This window comes from Toxotes jaculatrix, chromosome 6 (genome assembly GCF_017976425.1).
Source record: "Toxotes jaculatrix isolate fToxJac2 chromosome 6, fToxJac2.pri, whole genome shotgun sequence".
Taxonomy (NCBI): domain Eukaryota; kingdom Metazoa; phylum Chordata; class Actinopteri; family Toxotidae; genus Toxotes; species Toxotes jaculatrix.
The window spans coordinates 28482919-28499874 of NC_054399.1; the positions used below are offsets into that span (position 1 = coordinate 28482919).

The 16956-nt window shown below is 40.8% G+C and overlaps 2 protein-coding genes across 4 annotated transcripts in view; one reads left to right on the forward strand and one right to left on the reverse strand.

Moving 5' to 3' along the window:
- mcf2l2 (MCF.2 cell line derived transforming sequence-like 2) overlaps nt 1-16956 on the reverse strand; it is a 100017-nt gene that overhangs the window by 54259 nt on the left and 28802 nt on the right. For all 3 annotated transcript variants that reach the window (XM_041040195.1, XM_041040194.1, XM_041040196.1), the window contains exon 15: nt 15456-15544. In XM_041040195.1, the coding sequence (XP_040896129.1) occupies nt 15456-15544 (89 nt within the window). The remainder of the gene's footprint in view (nt 1-15455; nt 15545-16956) is intronic.
- Nucleotides 1051-11045, forward strand: b3gnt5a (UDP-GlcNAc:betaGal beta-1,3-N-acetylglucosaminyltransferase 5a). The gene is made up of 2 exons (XM_041040198.1): nt 1051-1302; nt 9185-11045. Exon 2 carries the CDS (start codon nt 9714-9716, stop codon nt 10899-10901), a length of 1188 nt encoding a protein of 395 aa, XP_040896132.1. The 5' UTR covers nt 1051-1302; nt 9185-9713; the 3' UTR covers nt 10902-11045.

The following is a 16956-nucleotide window of genomic DNA, read 5'->3' on the forward strand; positions in this document are numbered from 1 at the left end:
TACATACTGGCAAGCCTGCTCTTCAGTTGCACTGTTAGGTCGTAATGAGGCCTCTTATTGAGGATTATTAATTGTAAATCATAAAATAAACAGAGTTCATTTTGGGTGTAAATGGTGTTGAATGAGTTTGAGCAGTTTCCTGTTTAAGGCTTTTGGTTTTACTGGGGTTTCAGTCTGTGACAGTAGGCAATAGTTTGTCTCTTTGTCTGGGGTTAGGAGAGGAAGGTGAGCAGGACTTTCAGAAACTATTCAGACACCTAAACTTTCTGTACACCTTATACTGAGTGTTCCCAGGAGCACAGTGGCCTCAATAACTGTGAAATGGAGGAAGGCTGGAACCACCAGGACTCCAAGATTTGGCTGCCCAGCCAAACGGAGTAACCGAGCAGGAAGAGTCTTGGTCAGGAACTTGACCAAGGACCCAACAGTCACTTGAACAGAGGACAACCACCACAGCAGCAAAATACATAGAGGTTCTTGAAGAACACCTAAATACTTCTGTCAATGAGAGACTTCAGTTTTTGTTTTGTTTTTTTATCAATTTGCTGCATGTTTTCACTTTGTCATTATGAGTCATTAAGTGTACACTGATGCACAAATATGGTAATTTGATCAATTTACACTTATCATAATATAGTTAACAATTAAAAAAGAAAGGGTCTGAATACTTTCTAAAACCACTGCTCATGTTAATAAAGTGTCTGTGGGGTGACCCAGGTTTGTTTTATTTTGGTGGCTCATATTTGGGACTGCGTTTCTGGGACAGTAATAAATTCAAATGTTGTGTTGTGTTTCTTTGCAGCTGCTGTTTGTGTCTGTGGTGAAGCTACTAACTTACACATTCATTCATCCACAACTTAAACTCCTCCCATGCTCCCTGATTCCACACAAAACTACAGGCACATCTCTAGAAAGCACAAGATGAGGGGGAGGTGGGGCAAAGGGAAAGAGGTCTCCCCCTTCTGCTCAGTAGTTCCTCCCCTTTTACAACATGCACCCACCCACCACATAACACAGTGAGCCTCTCTCACACGCATGTTCAGACTGGGACCGTTACCAGTAATCAGAGAACACATCTGACGCTCAGCTGGACTACCACATTTGACAGGGGAAAAAGCAGAGGAATATCTGGCAAAGTGGTAGCAAGCAGAGAGGTTGAAAGAAAAAAACAGAGAAGCAGCTGGAGAGAGTGTGTCAGGTGGACAAATACAAAGAGACAGTGAGTTTTACAGGAGCTGAGCAGAGCAGAGGAAGAGGATTTATCTGTACTTTAACACATGCACTGGACTCAAAAACAGCCCGGTAAGTCAGGAACCCTGTGTGTATGAGCATGTTTGTGTGCTGAAGGGTGTTGCTCTAAATGAAGTCTATATAACCAGTTCAAGGCTAATGGTGTCGTCTTGTGGTCGCACACTGATGGAGTTAGAGAGGGAAAAGTGGGAAAAAAACAAACTGGATGTGACAAGAGGATGAAGTCAGACGAGTAAATGATGCTAGAGCTCAAAACACATGTTCACTGCAACATCCCAACAGAGGCTGTCATGTTGCTGACCATATCCAGAGTTTACAAGAGTTAATACCACGTACAACAACCTCTGGCAGAAATACCAAAAAAAATTTCCTCGACCTATCTGAACACCTGAGAGAGCAGGAGCTGTAGGCAGTCATTCATTTTTCCCATTTTTTTTTTTTTTTTTTTGTTTTCATTTGTAGTGCTGTAGGACCAGCAGCAGGCGTAGCCTCTAATAGTGATAAGACAAAAAGCAAATACTGCTCCCTTTTTTTGGACTGTGCTGCCCTAAACGCATATCTCACAAAAGAAGACTGGCAGGAAGATTAATTTATTTTAGTAAGTTTCACTTTAGGAATGTGACAGGTTTTTTTTATAATACTGAAAAGTAAAAATAAATGTGTGTGTGTGTGTGTGTGTGTGCATGCGTGTGTGTGTGTGTGTGTGTGTGTGTATGTGTGTGTGTGTGTGTGTGTGTGTGTGTGTGTGTGTGTGTGTGTGTGTGTGTGTGTGCGTGTGTTGACATTTATGTAGCGGTTGTGGTGATAGTGACACTTTCACACACCCTCAGGTCTGTAGAGCAGGTTGCCTCAGCAGATCCTCCTTTGTCTGTCACACCTTCCTCTATTTGGATTAGTAAGGACACAGTTTCTGAAGTTGGATCCTGGTTGCCTGTGGCAACCAGGATGCCTTGGCTTCTGCTTTCATTCCAAACTGTTACAGAGAAGGTGTGTGGTCACACCTGATGTTTGATACAATATTCATATGACAGTTGATATTAACTGACAGGCTATTGCTTGTCAACAATGGCATTCTGCAACTTTGACTTGCTGTAGTGCACATGTCATTTGACAGGACAAGCCTTACTTCCTGACAGAAGTGACAAGCTGATGTTCAGTAAGATCGGTCTGATCAAGTTTGTGATTCCTGTAGTTTAGACTCACCACTGACACGTGAGAAAAACAAAGGGGAAATGAAACTGAATGGAAACCTTTACAGAAGCAGTTCTTAGTTCACCTTTGACCAACACGTTGGTCCTTTATGAAATAATGCTCAAACAGAAAAGATGCTACAGTAGACATTTTTAACCCACCTGTATCAGAGCCAACAGACTCATATCAGATCAAACTCACACTGAACAAGCATGCGTGACCAGAAGCTAAATAAGAGAAATATTACACATTCCTGTAATATTTCACCTCAATGACCAATACCACTGCTCATTTAGAGAAAAGAACTATGTCAAACTATGTTACACTGCATGACGGTTAATTACAGAGTGCTCTAATTTTGCTGGGTGGATAGTACATCTAACTCTCAGCTCCAATCCACAGTGGAACATTTGCTTAAATTCAAAACTGCTTATTTTCAGGCAAAGCAGGGCTTGTAAACAAAGGTCATACAAGACTTCTGAGTTATATCCTGCTCCTCGTCCCTGCTGGTTAGAGACAAACTCATCTGCATTGTCTGCTTTAATATAGGAAATACACAGGCCGGCTCGACAACTGAGCTCTAAGCAGTATTAAAAGCTGCTTGGTGTCAAACATCAGCACCTGATGTCCATTAATGTCTGCAGTTGAGATTGTGTGACTCACAGCTCCTGACAAAGAGTCTCGAATTTTAACCCGCTTGACTTTACCTATTTGGAACCACATGAGTTCACCTGCTATTGTTCTCATCTGGCCATCTGAAAGTAAAAGGATGAAACCAACCACTCAGAACACACTTAAAGTGAAATCACCACAAGAAAATGAACCAGTAGCTCCTGGTCCATGTCACACTACATACTGGAATGAAGTTGAGCGCCCGGCTCAACTTTCCTGTCTGATTTGCCACCATGGCAGGTAGGTAAAAAATGAATTGTGTTTTTAGCTCGTGTGGTTTCGGAAGTTTGTGGCGAAAATGCAAAAAGTTGTTACTATAGTGCCACCATGAGGTCAGTGGATGTGAATTTCATGGCCTGAATAATAATAAGTAACTTCTTAAACCTATGTGTGGTTTGTTAAGTGCTGTGTCTGCATGTCTCACTGTTTCTGAGATCCAGACACTTGAAACAAAAAGTAATAATAATGATTCAAAGAGGTCTCCATCACTTGCAGTGCTTGGACCCCTAATATAAAATAGCAAAACACTGGCTGCCATTTTTCTGTATTACAAATACTTTTGCCTTTCATACTCCAAGTACATTTTGCTGATAATCTGTACATACTTTTTTTTCAGTATACTGAATACTTTCACCACTGCTTATAGCATCAGTCATAAAGAAGTCATTTACTATAGTGTGAACTGAACAGTATTTTTTATTTAACTTGCTACAGTATGCATACAAGGTAGTTTATAAACTTAAAAAATCAGTCTTTCAGAATCACCTGAAAATTCAAATACAATTTGACTAACAATGTAAGTGTACAGGATAGAGTTGGACCAGTTTATGCAAAATCAAACCTTTTTGAAGTCCATGTGATCAGGATATTAATAGAAGCATTCTGATTTGTTTGTACAGGAAAAATAAAAATTTGTCCTCAAAGTGTTTTGGAGAAATTAAACATTTGATTTTTAAGCCCAGGCCTCAGGACTCCATTAACGTCAAAATGACTCCAGAGTGGTGACTCATTCATTTGCACATCATTGGTTGTTCAAGCAAAACAAACATTAATTCTCAAGTTATGAGCTTTATATGTCAGAAAAATAAACTTTAAATAACTTGAGAAAAAAGAATCAAAGATGTTTGTTTTACTTTCAAAAATTTGTGTTCTGTGTGCACAAACCTGCACAGTTCAAATAGTTTAGTTGAGAATAGATCACCTGAGCTTCCAACCTCACAGAAGTGCAATGTTCGAATAAAGTTCATTCCCAACACACATCGGTAATTTAATACACCTTCATACTTCATACTGTTGGATACTGTTTAATTAGACGCCCAACCTGTAATGTGAATTGTGCAGGTATTATGGCAGCAAACGGTTTAGGCTGCACAACAGGGTTACAACTAGTAACCTTTCAGCTTGTCCTGTAACAATCACTTCTCCAGGTGCTACATTCTGAGACAATTATGTTGTTTAACTCAGTTCTGGTACTTCTGTGTTATTTCTACTACCTTTGTCAAAGAAGTTAAAGACATCCTGTTAGAAGAGGTAGGTAGGTGGGTCTAATTTGTTTGCTCATGCTGGTTCTCCCAATTGGCCAGATGCTGCACATGCACGGTGGACACTTGAGTGTGGCTCCTGTGCCCCACTGACACTGTGCAAGAATAAATTATTTTATTAAATCATATGAACAAGACATGGCTACAGAGAACACTGTGACAGAAACTTGTGTCTGCTGTCCAATGTAACCTATGAATGAAGTTTTTCACTTTCATAAGTATTCAGATGTGTGATACCACACTGTGTGATACCACACTGTAAAACTACAAGTAAACTGTTCCACATAAAACTCTTGCATTCAAAGTCTGACTGAAACAAAAGTACAGAAGTAACAGTAAGATGGATTTAAAGTTACAAAAGTAGTACTTTTTATACGGCAGACTGGCACTTGTCAGTATTATATTGTAAAATATTTATTACTGCTCATTTTAATGTTGTGACTGTTTGAGGTGGAATGTTTTAATGGTACCTTCCTTTGACAGACAGGTTTACAATGTAAAAAATACCTAAAACCTGGACATACAATTTGTACTTGAGTAAATGCAAATCTCCCTAATCTCAACACGCAGTTTCCAGCAAGCTGACTGATCTAATATCCTGTCTTGAAGTTATCTTTGTGTACTCCTTTAGAGTTCACTTCACTTGTATCAGCATAGTACTGATACAAGTGATCTTCTGGCAGAGCATAGAAAATAAATACTTCCTGTGTTGTTGTCCCACCTCATTTTTTTTAACAAGTCTTTAATGATGTGTTGAAACTGTCACTAAAATTTCTTTCACATTCTCTTAAGATTGTGGTTTGGTTAGGGCGACACAGCTTCCTTCAAAGTTACACCCAACTTAACAATACATCAGAAAGTGTTTCAGATTCTATTAATGTCTGTGTAAATACTAAAAACTAGACAGAGCATAACTTGGTTGGATAAAACTTTAGGTGTTTGTCCCCTACCCTTGTCATACCCCCCAGCCCCTCCACTTGACTTAAAGCGACAAGAAACAGAAAATGACTCGCTGTCTATGTAACAGGAGGTTTTCCCCTCAAAGTATAGGAAAACTTACAGATTAGTACTTGAAGGGTCAAATACAAAGTCTAGAAAGTGGATCCTCTCATGGTCTGTTCAGTCACACCTCTGGATATCAAGGCTCGGCCATGTGTTGTCAGACCTCTCTATTGTTGGTTGACCCCAGTGTTCAGTCAAAATATGCTGCTGTGGAAATATGTGTTCAGCCTATTATGTGGCAGCATTGCACAGACGTCGGCAGCTTCTCTGCTCAGGGGCTCTGTTGGGCTAAAGCCCCTCTATTATACTTCTTTGTGCTAGGTCAGCACTTACATTCACAGAGTCCTCCATAGAGTTGAAGGCAGTTAGTCAACATGGTGGACAGGCAGTTCGGGGGTGTTTACAATATACAATGGTGTTTTCCGTGTTGGGGAGACAGTCTGTTTCTATCCACGCCCTTCCTTGTTTTGGTGAATAATTGTGATGAGGGAGATGCATACTAAGGTGTATCTATCTAGTGATATACTTGACAATACTCAGTCATGACAGTAAAAATATCAGACTAAATCATTTCTATGAACAAAATAATAATAATAATACATCAGATTTATATAGCACAATTCAAAGGCTGATGAAAGTATCAACAGAAACTCTGCTGTTTCACTATATTAATAGGTAATATAGTGAGTATTTACTGTGTTGTATTAATTTGTATCTCTGTTATTAGAATTCTTATTCTTCTTCTTTCTGAGGAAACCAAAGATGATGATGAAGCTATACAACATCTTCCCACTAAACTCAAACTAGCTTCCTGCTGTCTTCTGCCTATGGCTTATGCTGTAATACCTCACTTTTGTTTGAACTGGACTCACTGGGAGCTGTGGTCCTGAACCCACTCTGCTGCTCTGCTGCTCCTCTCTGTCGGCTGCAGAATTTCTGCTGATAGATAAACAACTATTTGATTCTCAGAGGTTTTTTTCAGTCACAGCTTGGCAGTTTTTTTTGTTTTTTTTTTTTAACTTTTCATGTATCAGCAACGATCCACTGCAGGCTGCCCCAGTGTTTGAACAATGATAAAGATACAAACACATAAATGGGCAGGTGGGCAACGCCACGGGGCTGAAATGAGCATAGTTTGCCGGGGAGGGGGACAGATGTGAGGGAAAGGACGCCCACACAGATGCACAGTGGACCACACAGCCTGCTGAACTGGACTACCTCTTTCTTTGTTTCTCTGTGATGTTTCATATTTTTCACAGTGAGCCACTGGCCCAATTTTTGTAGTGACCCACCAGGAAAAGTTCCAGTTCTATGGGCTTAAAATAGGGTCAATAAGATTCTGAGCTCGTAAAGTGATGTTCACAAATAATTCCAGAGGTTGTAGTAAATCAACCTTTTTTAAATCTGAAAGAGAAATTCAAGTTTGTGCATATGTGGAAAAGATTTGTATTCATATAAAAAAAAATGAGACTGTGTGAATAAGATCAAAACCAATTATAATAGTGGCAAAGACACTGCGTACAAAGAAGTACTTTAGTGAACATGTGTGTACAGGTACGAGTATGAAAACTGTGTTCAAGCTCATTGCTCGAAGCTCCTTCACTGCCTGAAGTCACAAGGACAATTTTGTCCCTGTTTTTACTCCTGAATCTGATTGGACAATGTCCAGTACTGTATCCAGTGCTGGACTGGATTCAGTAGGAGTTCAGTGGGGTTGACCCTTCACTGTGTGTCCGATATGAGCTGTTTTTAACATTCGGACCAACAGTGGTAGAAAGGCAGGATAAATATTAGGCTCAAAGAGGGAAATGGGAAGAGAGCAGGGGGTGACAGCCCAAATCTACAGGAATTCACAACACATCCCACAGCCAAGACGCAGCAAACAAGACACTCTTCACTACTGCTATATGAACAGCAAATTGCTTAATCAGCTGTATCACATGCAAGTGACACAGCTCTGTTGGGCACTGTTTGCTCACACTGAGTTTGATTCCTTAACTGTGTAGTTTATGGGCATTTTTGGTTAACTGGACACTAGTCTGTATCATACTGAGTGAATGACTGAGTGACAGAGTGTGTAATCAGAAGGACGCCTGTGAGCATAGTGTTATGAGTTTCACAGAGACATGGCTACAGGAAGACACAGTGCACAGTAGAGCTGTGGACGGAAACTTGCCATTATCACTACAGTCTGGTTAACCAAATATAACCATACAACAAAGAGTGTTTTGTTTGTGTGTGTGTGTGTGTGTGTGTGTGTGGGTGTGGGTGTGGGTGTGCAAGTCAGAGATTTACCCCACAGAGTGTGATACAGTTAGTATAAACTCATAATTGAGAAGCCGGCCACAAAGTCCATATTACATACTCATAAAGCCATTACCATATTTCCTGATATGAATATTAGAGCAATGCTAAAAGGAAAGAAAAATACAAGTACAAATACAAGGTACACTAAACTCTAATATAATGAAACTACACATAGAAATGCACTATAAACAAAGAGGGTCTCTGTAAGAGCAAAGAGGGGCATGTGACCACCTGTGTAGATAACAGGTGATGGAGCACACAGGATCACATCCAGTGTTGAGGCTCTCATTCTTGACCTGATATGGCTTGGGTTGTACTTCATTTGTGCACTGACAAAAGTGTGTGCCAAATGAATACATGTAAATGTAAATGTAAATGTAAACAAATATGTAAAAACTGGCTGCAGGTGTTTTTTCCAATGGCTTCTCCAGCAGTGGCCTAGCACAACCAGTGAGTCCACTGCACCAGTCAGCTGTTTGATGTAGTGTTCAGGAAATCCTCATCAACTTGTAAAGTCAGAAAATGTCACGCCATGTCACGTGACTTCATTACTGTTTGTAACTATTAATAGAACACACCTTCCTCATGTAACTGAAATCACATGGTCTCAACTCTTTACTCATTTTGCCTTTATTTATAACATGAGAGCAAGACAACTTCCTCCAGGACGAACAAACCAACCAACCAACCCTCAAACTGCCTTTTCTAGTCTTCTCAACCGCTCAAAATGCTTTTACACTACAGGTCACATTCACCCATTCACACACACATTCATACATACACTTTTTACTCTAAGCATACAGCGCTTTTAACTAACACACACACTCACATTCACACACCAATGGGCACATCAGGGGCAATTAGTGGACGACCCGCTCTACCTCCTGAGCCACAGCCATCCACTCATCATTTTAGGTCTGCCTGGAATGATGTGCCAAATGGGAATTACTGGCCTGAGTTAGTAGCGCTATCCATAGACCTTAAAATGTGACAATTAAGAAAGATGTAAAAACCTGTAAAACCTTAAATAGATCGTTTGGTCTATAAAATGTGAGAAAATTCATCTTTCTTTCCCAGATCCCAAGGTGACGGCCAACAGGCCGAAACACAAATGATACAAAACCAGTGAAAAACAATGTGTAGACCAAGCATGCAAAATCTTATCAATATGACCCTGATTTTAATTATTTTTCTTTTTGTTTTTTTGTTTACTTTTTCAGGTGCCAGGTTTTCTTATGGCATGTTGATGTTACAGTAACCAGAGAGACGGAGGGAGGTGAAACTCACTAGGAGTTCCCAGGATGGAAGGAAGAAGAAGCACGTGAGCCGTCTGATCACTATGAGGGACTGGAACGTTTGCTTCACACGGCGGAGAACGTTCAGTGACCGAACACCCAGACTGACGAAGAACCTGACAAAGGCCTACTGGACTTGACAGCATCAAAAAGAGAAGCCAGTCGGCAGGAGAAGGAGGAGGGAAAGAGGACAGATGAGGTGAGACAGAAGACAGGAGATTATGCCAAGGATAAGAAAGAAGACTTCACAGATGAAAGGAGGTGAGAAGTGAGAGTCAAATGAGAAGTCGAGCTAGAGAATTGAAGAAGGCTGAGATGAAATCTGATATTAGATTCTGATATTAGACATCCTCTAATATCAGAAAGAGAACATCAGACAGAGGAAGATACAGCTCCAGGGGAGTAGAAGTCTAGAGGGCAGTCAGTGTTCAGACAGAAATAACTAGTTGTCGCAATGTTCATGAACTTCCGTCGTATCCACAAGTGCCAGTGTGTGCAGCTGCTGACCACAGGCCTGGTGCTGTGTATGGTGATGGTGTGTTGGGAGGAGCTGGACCACCACGTAGTCAGCCACATGAGGTCTTATACGTACCGCTACCTGGTCAACCGCTACGACTTCCTCAATTCTTCCTTCACCGTCTCCTCCAAGCATCACCACAGAAATGATGGTTCTGGCAGTGTGGATGGTGGATTAGGGAACTATCCATACCTCATTAACCACCCAAGTAAATGTAGAGGAAGCCATGGTGATGGAAAAAGCTGGGATGACGTCCTCCTGCTTCTGTTTGTGAAATCATCGCCGGAGAACTTCGAGCGGCGGCAGGCCATCAGGGACACGTGGGGGAACGAGAGCTTTGTTTGGTCAGAACTGGGGGAGAGCGTGAGGGTGGTGTTTGCCCTCGGCACGCACCCGGATGTCAGTCAGAGGTCCAGGGTGCAGACCGCACTGCTGAAGGAGGACCAGGCCTATGGAGACCTGATCCAGCAGAACTTTGTGGACACTTTCCATAACCTGACTACCAAACTGATCCTGCAGTTCCACTGGGGCCACAGGTACTGTCCTCAGGCACGCTTCCTCATGTCTGCGGATGACGATATCTTCGTCCACATGCCCAATTTAGTGAGGTACCTGCAGCAGCTCATGAGCAGTCCATCAGGGGGTAAAGACCTGTGGGTGGGGCACGTACACAGAGGAGCCCCTCCAGTTCGCCGTAAGGGCAGCAAGTATCACGTTCCGTATAATCTGTACCCCTGGCCTTCCTACCCAGACTACACTGCTGGAGCAGGGTACGTGGTTTCAGGGGACGTGGCTGCTAAGATCTACCATGCAACTCTGGTGCTTAACTCCTCCATGTACATCGACGATGTATTCATGGGGATTTGTGCCAAGGCCATGGGGGTTTCTCCCCAGGAGCACGTATACTTTTCAGGGGAAGGCAAGGCTCCTTACCACCCCTGCATCTATGATCATATGATCACATCACATGGTCATGCCACTGACGTGCGCTCACTATGGCAGGCAGCAGTGTACGGCAGCTACAGAGGACATATGGGTGATCTGTACTGCAGGGCAGTGAGAGTGATGCTGCTGTGTCTGCCATATTACCACAACACATACTCCTGTATGGCTGCTTTTTCATGAATGGTCTTTAAATGATGCGAGGACCACTGAATGCTAAATGTACCACACAAACAAATGACAGTACCTCACACACACACACACAGACCTGTTGTATTTCTTGTTTGCTGGCTATACTGTGTGTTTGCTATCTTCCAATAAAGATCAAAGCTGTTCTGTTAAGCAAGCACATACATTTGTTCTTCAGTCATCAGCAGGATCATTCCGTTTCACTTTGTTTAAACCAAAGAGATAGAAGAAGAAAAACACATAAAACCCACCCCTAGTTCTGTTTACATGAGGGTTTGTTGTCTCTGTGTACACACATCCACGGCACTTCACATTGTTATTCACCTGCCGACTCCAGAAGAGCTTCAGCTCTATCTAACTTCTAAAGCAGACGTTAAATATTATGAATCCTTGAGTCACTGAGGCCACTGACAAAGTTAATTTAATGCTCTGAATACACGTCACATTAAGAGCTAAATGCAAGTCCCTGCATAATTAAGGTGAATTTGTTCAAATATTCCCCTCAAATCAAATCCCCTATATATATATATATATATATATATATATATATATATTTCAAGGACTTTCCTGGTTTTCACTGTTACATTACTGTAACCTGAGCAGCTTTGGGTTTTAAACTGTTGGTCAGACAAAACATTCAAAGACGTCACCTCGGAAGGTCCTTTCAGGCATTTCATCATCTAAACGATTTATTGATCAAACAAGAGAATAAATACGAGTCTTAAAAACAACATGCACAACACAAAACAAACCTATCACCAGACAAGAACTTCAAAATTAGATGTCAGCACTAGATGCAAATTGTAAGGTGCAGAGCATCCAATGTAAATGTGGTTCCAAAGACGCTGAGCTGGAGCAAAGAAAGGGGCTGCTTGTTAAGGGATTACTTTGGTAGCCTCTGTCATTAGCCTGCCTCTTCTTGGACCAGTGAACTTTTGCATTTGTTTTCAGTTCTGCCATGAATGACTCACTGGCATCAGGTTGACAAAGTGCATCAGACATTTCCTATTGAGACACCAGCCAGCCAGTAGGGGAAAAGCTACGTTCAGCCAATAGACATGAGCTAATAATCATGTCCCATGAATAAATTCCCCCACCAAATTACTGAAGGAAGAAGGCAGAGTTGCAGGTTCATTTATTTACCTGTGTGCTATTGCTGTGCGCTGTATTCTCACTGTAAAAGGAGTTTTAAGTTTTAGATCAGTGGTTCTCAAACTGATCGGTTGGGACAGAAGAAAGAAGCTTACCTGGATAGGAAAGTGGTAAAAAAAAAAATAAAATTGGGGGATCGTGATATAACACACACTAAACTCTCTCTTTTCCGGTCTCTACCAGCCCCTGAGGGAAATGTCTAGATCTTTAGCTACTAAAGTCTCGTGTTCACCTGCTAGTCACTAAGTGTGTGTGTCTGCTGTTTGGTGCTGAGCAGGTAGTGTACAGGATGTTTTTAGAGTTGTTTCTCTGAAAACAGCTGCAGCAGCTGAAAACAAAGCTATGAAATGGTGACAAAATGAATTGTAACAGTAACACTGCAGGTGGTGAGAGCAAAACAATGGGCCTCATGCAAGGACAATTTCATATCTGCTTTGTTTGTGGGAAACTTTCCTCCACAAAAGGGTCGTACAAGAGCAGAAAGTCACTCCGCCAGCTGCTGTCAGAGATCAGTACATAAAAAATTAAGCAGAATCAGTAATGATATTGGAGGACCCAAAAACAATTAGAAAATTTTAATTATAAATAAAAATAATAATAATAATAATAATTCCATTGATGACGTGTCATCGGAGCAGCTGTACTGTGACAGAAATAAAGAGGAAATGGTTTAGGCTACATGAAGTTACAATACATGAAGATAAGATAAGATACACCTTTATTAGTCCCACAATGGGGAAATTTCTATGGTAAATCTTATCTTGAGTGTTTATATTTTTGATTTTTTTGTCTCTTTGCTGATGTGACGGATGCAATTTCCCCATTGTGGGACTAATAAAGGTGTATCTTATCTTATGAAAAAAAAAGGCTAAGGAAAGCAAAGCAAAGTGGTCCAGGACTAGTATGCAAGGTGGTGAATATTACAGTCTACAGCCTTCAGTATGTGATGATACAGTGTCAGGTGTTATAACACTTACTGCACAGCGGCCTGCGTAGAGACCCTGAGGCAGCTGCCGGACTGAAAGAAAATTTTCCGACCACTAACTACTAAAATTTAAGAACAAATCTGTTCGTAAATACAAAAAAGGCCACTTCCAATGCTGCATGTCAGCACTGCAGCATGCATCAAATCTAAATGATGCACTGCACTATCATCACACACCATCATCTTAAGGGAGAATTTACCCCGCCAGGACCATTATAAATACAGTCTGTTCTCTACTCCTGCTCCCCTCTCCTCCTGTTACCCTTCCTTTCTCTCCCATGCCTGCTGTTTTCCTACATCCTGTGGCCTTGTTAAAAAAAAAAATGCTGATACAGGCTGAATCACCAGGAGCATGCAGGGTTGTCTCATGACTGTCTTGTGCTCACTACTGAGCCTCCCAATAAGATCATGTATTCAATACATGATGTTCTGTGTTTGTTTTTCATTCCAGAGACACTTTCATTTCATTTGATGCACCAAACCCTGACACCCTGCCATATGTAAACATGACAGCAAAGTTCATTCATTCATCAACAACAGAACAGGCCGATTGTTAGTATCTTCCAGAACAACCCATGTGACCAATTCCAAAAGTGGTCAGTCGGCAGTTTTATCTGATTTGCAGTCTGACACCAGGCTGTTTTGACGCGTGTTGTGCATGTCGGGAAAGCTATGCAGCACAAGAGGAAGTTTTCTGTTGCTGACTCTGGACATTGGTTGGAGAGAGGACAGATTTGAAGGAAAAAATAAAAAATAACGCAGCAGACCTGTTTCACAGTGTTTCACAGTGGTACTAGATGATTCAAAGAGGACACACTGGACTGAACCTGCTGTGTCTCATTGAAAGTCAGGAGAAATTCATATTCAAGCAGGAGGCCACTGAGAAATGTGAAGCTGTTGCTGCTGAAGCTGCTGCTGTCTTGTCTTGTGTGAACTCCTGCACAGTAACTTTACATTGCTTCTGCTGCATACAGCCACGTTACTGTGAACTGTTAAGGTGCTGTTTATCAGCCTCTCACTTCTGAAGTGCGCTTCTGGAAAATGGCGGCAGATGAAAAGATAAGGTCTGTGTGAGAAGTGAGGGGACGTTCCTCAACTGAATATGTAAAACAAACATAAAGGACATATTTAAATCACACTTTCCACCTTGTTTGCTGTTTGGTTAGGAGCTGACAGGCACTCTCTTAATGACATCTTCTTCTGCAGTAGTTTAAAGTCACCTGATTCCTAATGTCTGCATAACAGCAGTGGATGGAAACGCAAACGAATACACTTTTTTTTTTTTTTTTTGCAGGCTGAACTAAGCTGGAAACCTGACTAATGTTGTGAGTCGCCTCTCTCTTTCTCTGTCCGCGTCCGGTTGTACAATCACATGGATTTCACTCCTCCCTTCCTCTGATGCAGTGTCTGTCCGCGGTGATAAATCATGTGCAGAGGTGATTTGTGTATATTTGCATTCTCTTATCCTATATTTTCCTCGTTCAAGCAGGAAGGCCTTAAGCCAGATATTGCGTGAAACTAAACACACATGCCCTGTTTAGTGCCCCACATTTATCGTAAAGATCCCCCTAAGAATATTCTTGTGAAAAAGGATGTTGTGACTCACTAACCACGACCCAGGAAATGAAAGTAACAAAACCTTTGCTTCATATATCACACACGTATATAACACATATGCACAGTAGTCTGAAAGTCAACAAACAAAGGCTATAATGTGAAACCTGCTCACTCTCACTCATAGCAGTGTTTAAAAATCACTGAGGGAATATAATATATATATTCTCTAACCCTAACCCGTCAAAAGATAAATGAGTTTAACTGTTTGATATGAAAATGGTTATACCATAAGTGTATTCAACTGTAAAGTCCACCTGCAGTCAAACATGTGTTTTAACTATTGTTATTTGACACAGATGTTGGAGCTTCACAGTGCAGAATCGTGTATGTGCACACGGATATACAAACATGATTTTATCACATCACATCTAAGTTTACACAAACATGATGTGGAAACCTGAATCCTTTGGTGCATGTATACTGAAAATTTTCATTGAGAGCTGAAACAGTTTTTCAAAGAGGGAGGGTGTGGATCTGATGTGATCTGAAGAATTTTTTATAAAGTTAAAACAACAAAAACAACATCTGACTCAAACTATTGTTCCAAGCAGAAAGTGTTGCCTCCATACAACACAGAGTTCAATTAAACATCAGTTAACTCAACACTGAAGTCCTATATCAAACTATACACAATTATGGCAGCTAATGCTGTAGCAGTGCTGTTTTTTGGAAACTGTGAATTCAGGCCATGCTGTTGATGATAACTGTGCTGTCTCTTCAGTATAGTGATGTTACGTGAAGCACGTCAACACTCAGCCATTGTAGTGAACCACAGCTGTGTGTTCTGTCCTTACCTGCGTCTGTTGGACAAACTCTCCTCTGTCTCATTGGTGGTAACGACATGGGTGGAACCTCCTTGGCTTTCCTCGTGCATCACCTCAATCTGTGACACACAAACACACATTTATAAGTACATTATTTAATTATTAGGACGTTAGGATTTGTAGATTATTACAAAAATGCAAATGTAAACTCCACTACAACATAAATTAAAAACTTTTCTCAATCTCTTATTTTTTCCTTTTAACCTTTTAAAGTCAGTTTGCATTCAGATGGTCATCAGATGGTCATCAGTTAATATTTAACTGGACAAACAGTCAGGCCATTACAGAATCCATAGATTACCTGCTGCTCTTTGATCCTGTCAGCAGCCTGGATGCGTAGGCTTCACTGAACAGGCTGCTGTAATGACTTACTGTGTTTTTGTTGTAATGCAGATAAGGGAAGTTACAGTATATAGATGTATTAAACTCATACATTGTTTGCAAATTGCATGAACTGAAATATGCAACTTGTCCATTTTCCATCTTCCACTTGTCTTTTCAAGCATCTGACGTTGTGATGTTTTAGTCTTTTACGTCTTAGTCTTAAGTATATAAAGTCTCAGCACGGTTTTTGAAGGGAGTCTGGGGACTTGTCTCTGGATGATAACAGAGTATACTCTGGTTACTGTTTACTGTATTTGTAAAATTTGACGTTTACTGTCACAAACATTTGTTGGCTGTTAGCACTGCTTCCTTGTTTAGTGCAGCTTGCACAGTTCTCATAAAACTCTTAATGTGCTCCAGTGCAAAACTGAAACTAGCACAGTTGAAATGTGTCTGGCACACAGATAGCTGATAGCTGAAGCATGGTGCTGCAGCAGCCAGTTATAATTATGCAAACTCTGCATAGGCTGATTTATATCTTTGTGTCTTTAATTCTTGTTGCCTCTGCCAATAAGTTGGTCTGAACAGGAGGAAACACAAGTAAACTTCATCACTAAAAACGTGGAGGGTGCAAACTGCATGTGTCACTGTATTTTATCTCTAAAGTAAAAACATTTATTACAAGACAAATTATTGCAAAACTAAAACTGAAATCTGTCTTTTACCAAAGTATTCAGAGCCTTTATTCAGTAGATGCCCATTTGTCAACAATTACAGCTTTTAGTTTCCTTAGGTAAGTCTCTACAAGCTTTGCACTGACAGATGCTCTCAAGCTCCATCAGATTGGAGGGGAAAAGGTTGTTACTGAAGAAGTAATTATTTATTGTAGAATCAGTGTCAGTGATTTAATAAGTGTCTGACTTAATGCTCCTATAAGAAAGAATTCAGAAAACCAGAGATGTCCCATATTTAACGCCAAATGTCTCATCAAAGTGTGTTTTGTTTTTTCAGGTGCAGATTTTGATGAATAAGAGCACATTGATTTAATTTGAAATTTTAGCACCATCTTCTAATTTGCTGGATGATTTTGTTCATCTATGTCCAGTCAATGTACAAATATATTATTCTCTGTCTCGTTTTGTGTTAT

Excerpts from the sequence above, each read along its gene's own strand:
- b3gnt5a (XM_041040198.1), top strand. The coding sequence starts at position 9,714 with ATGTTCATGAACTTCCGTCGTATCCACAAGTGCCAGTGTGTGCAGCTG.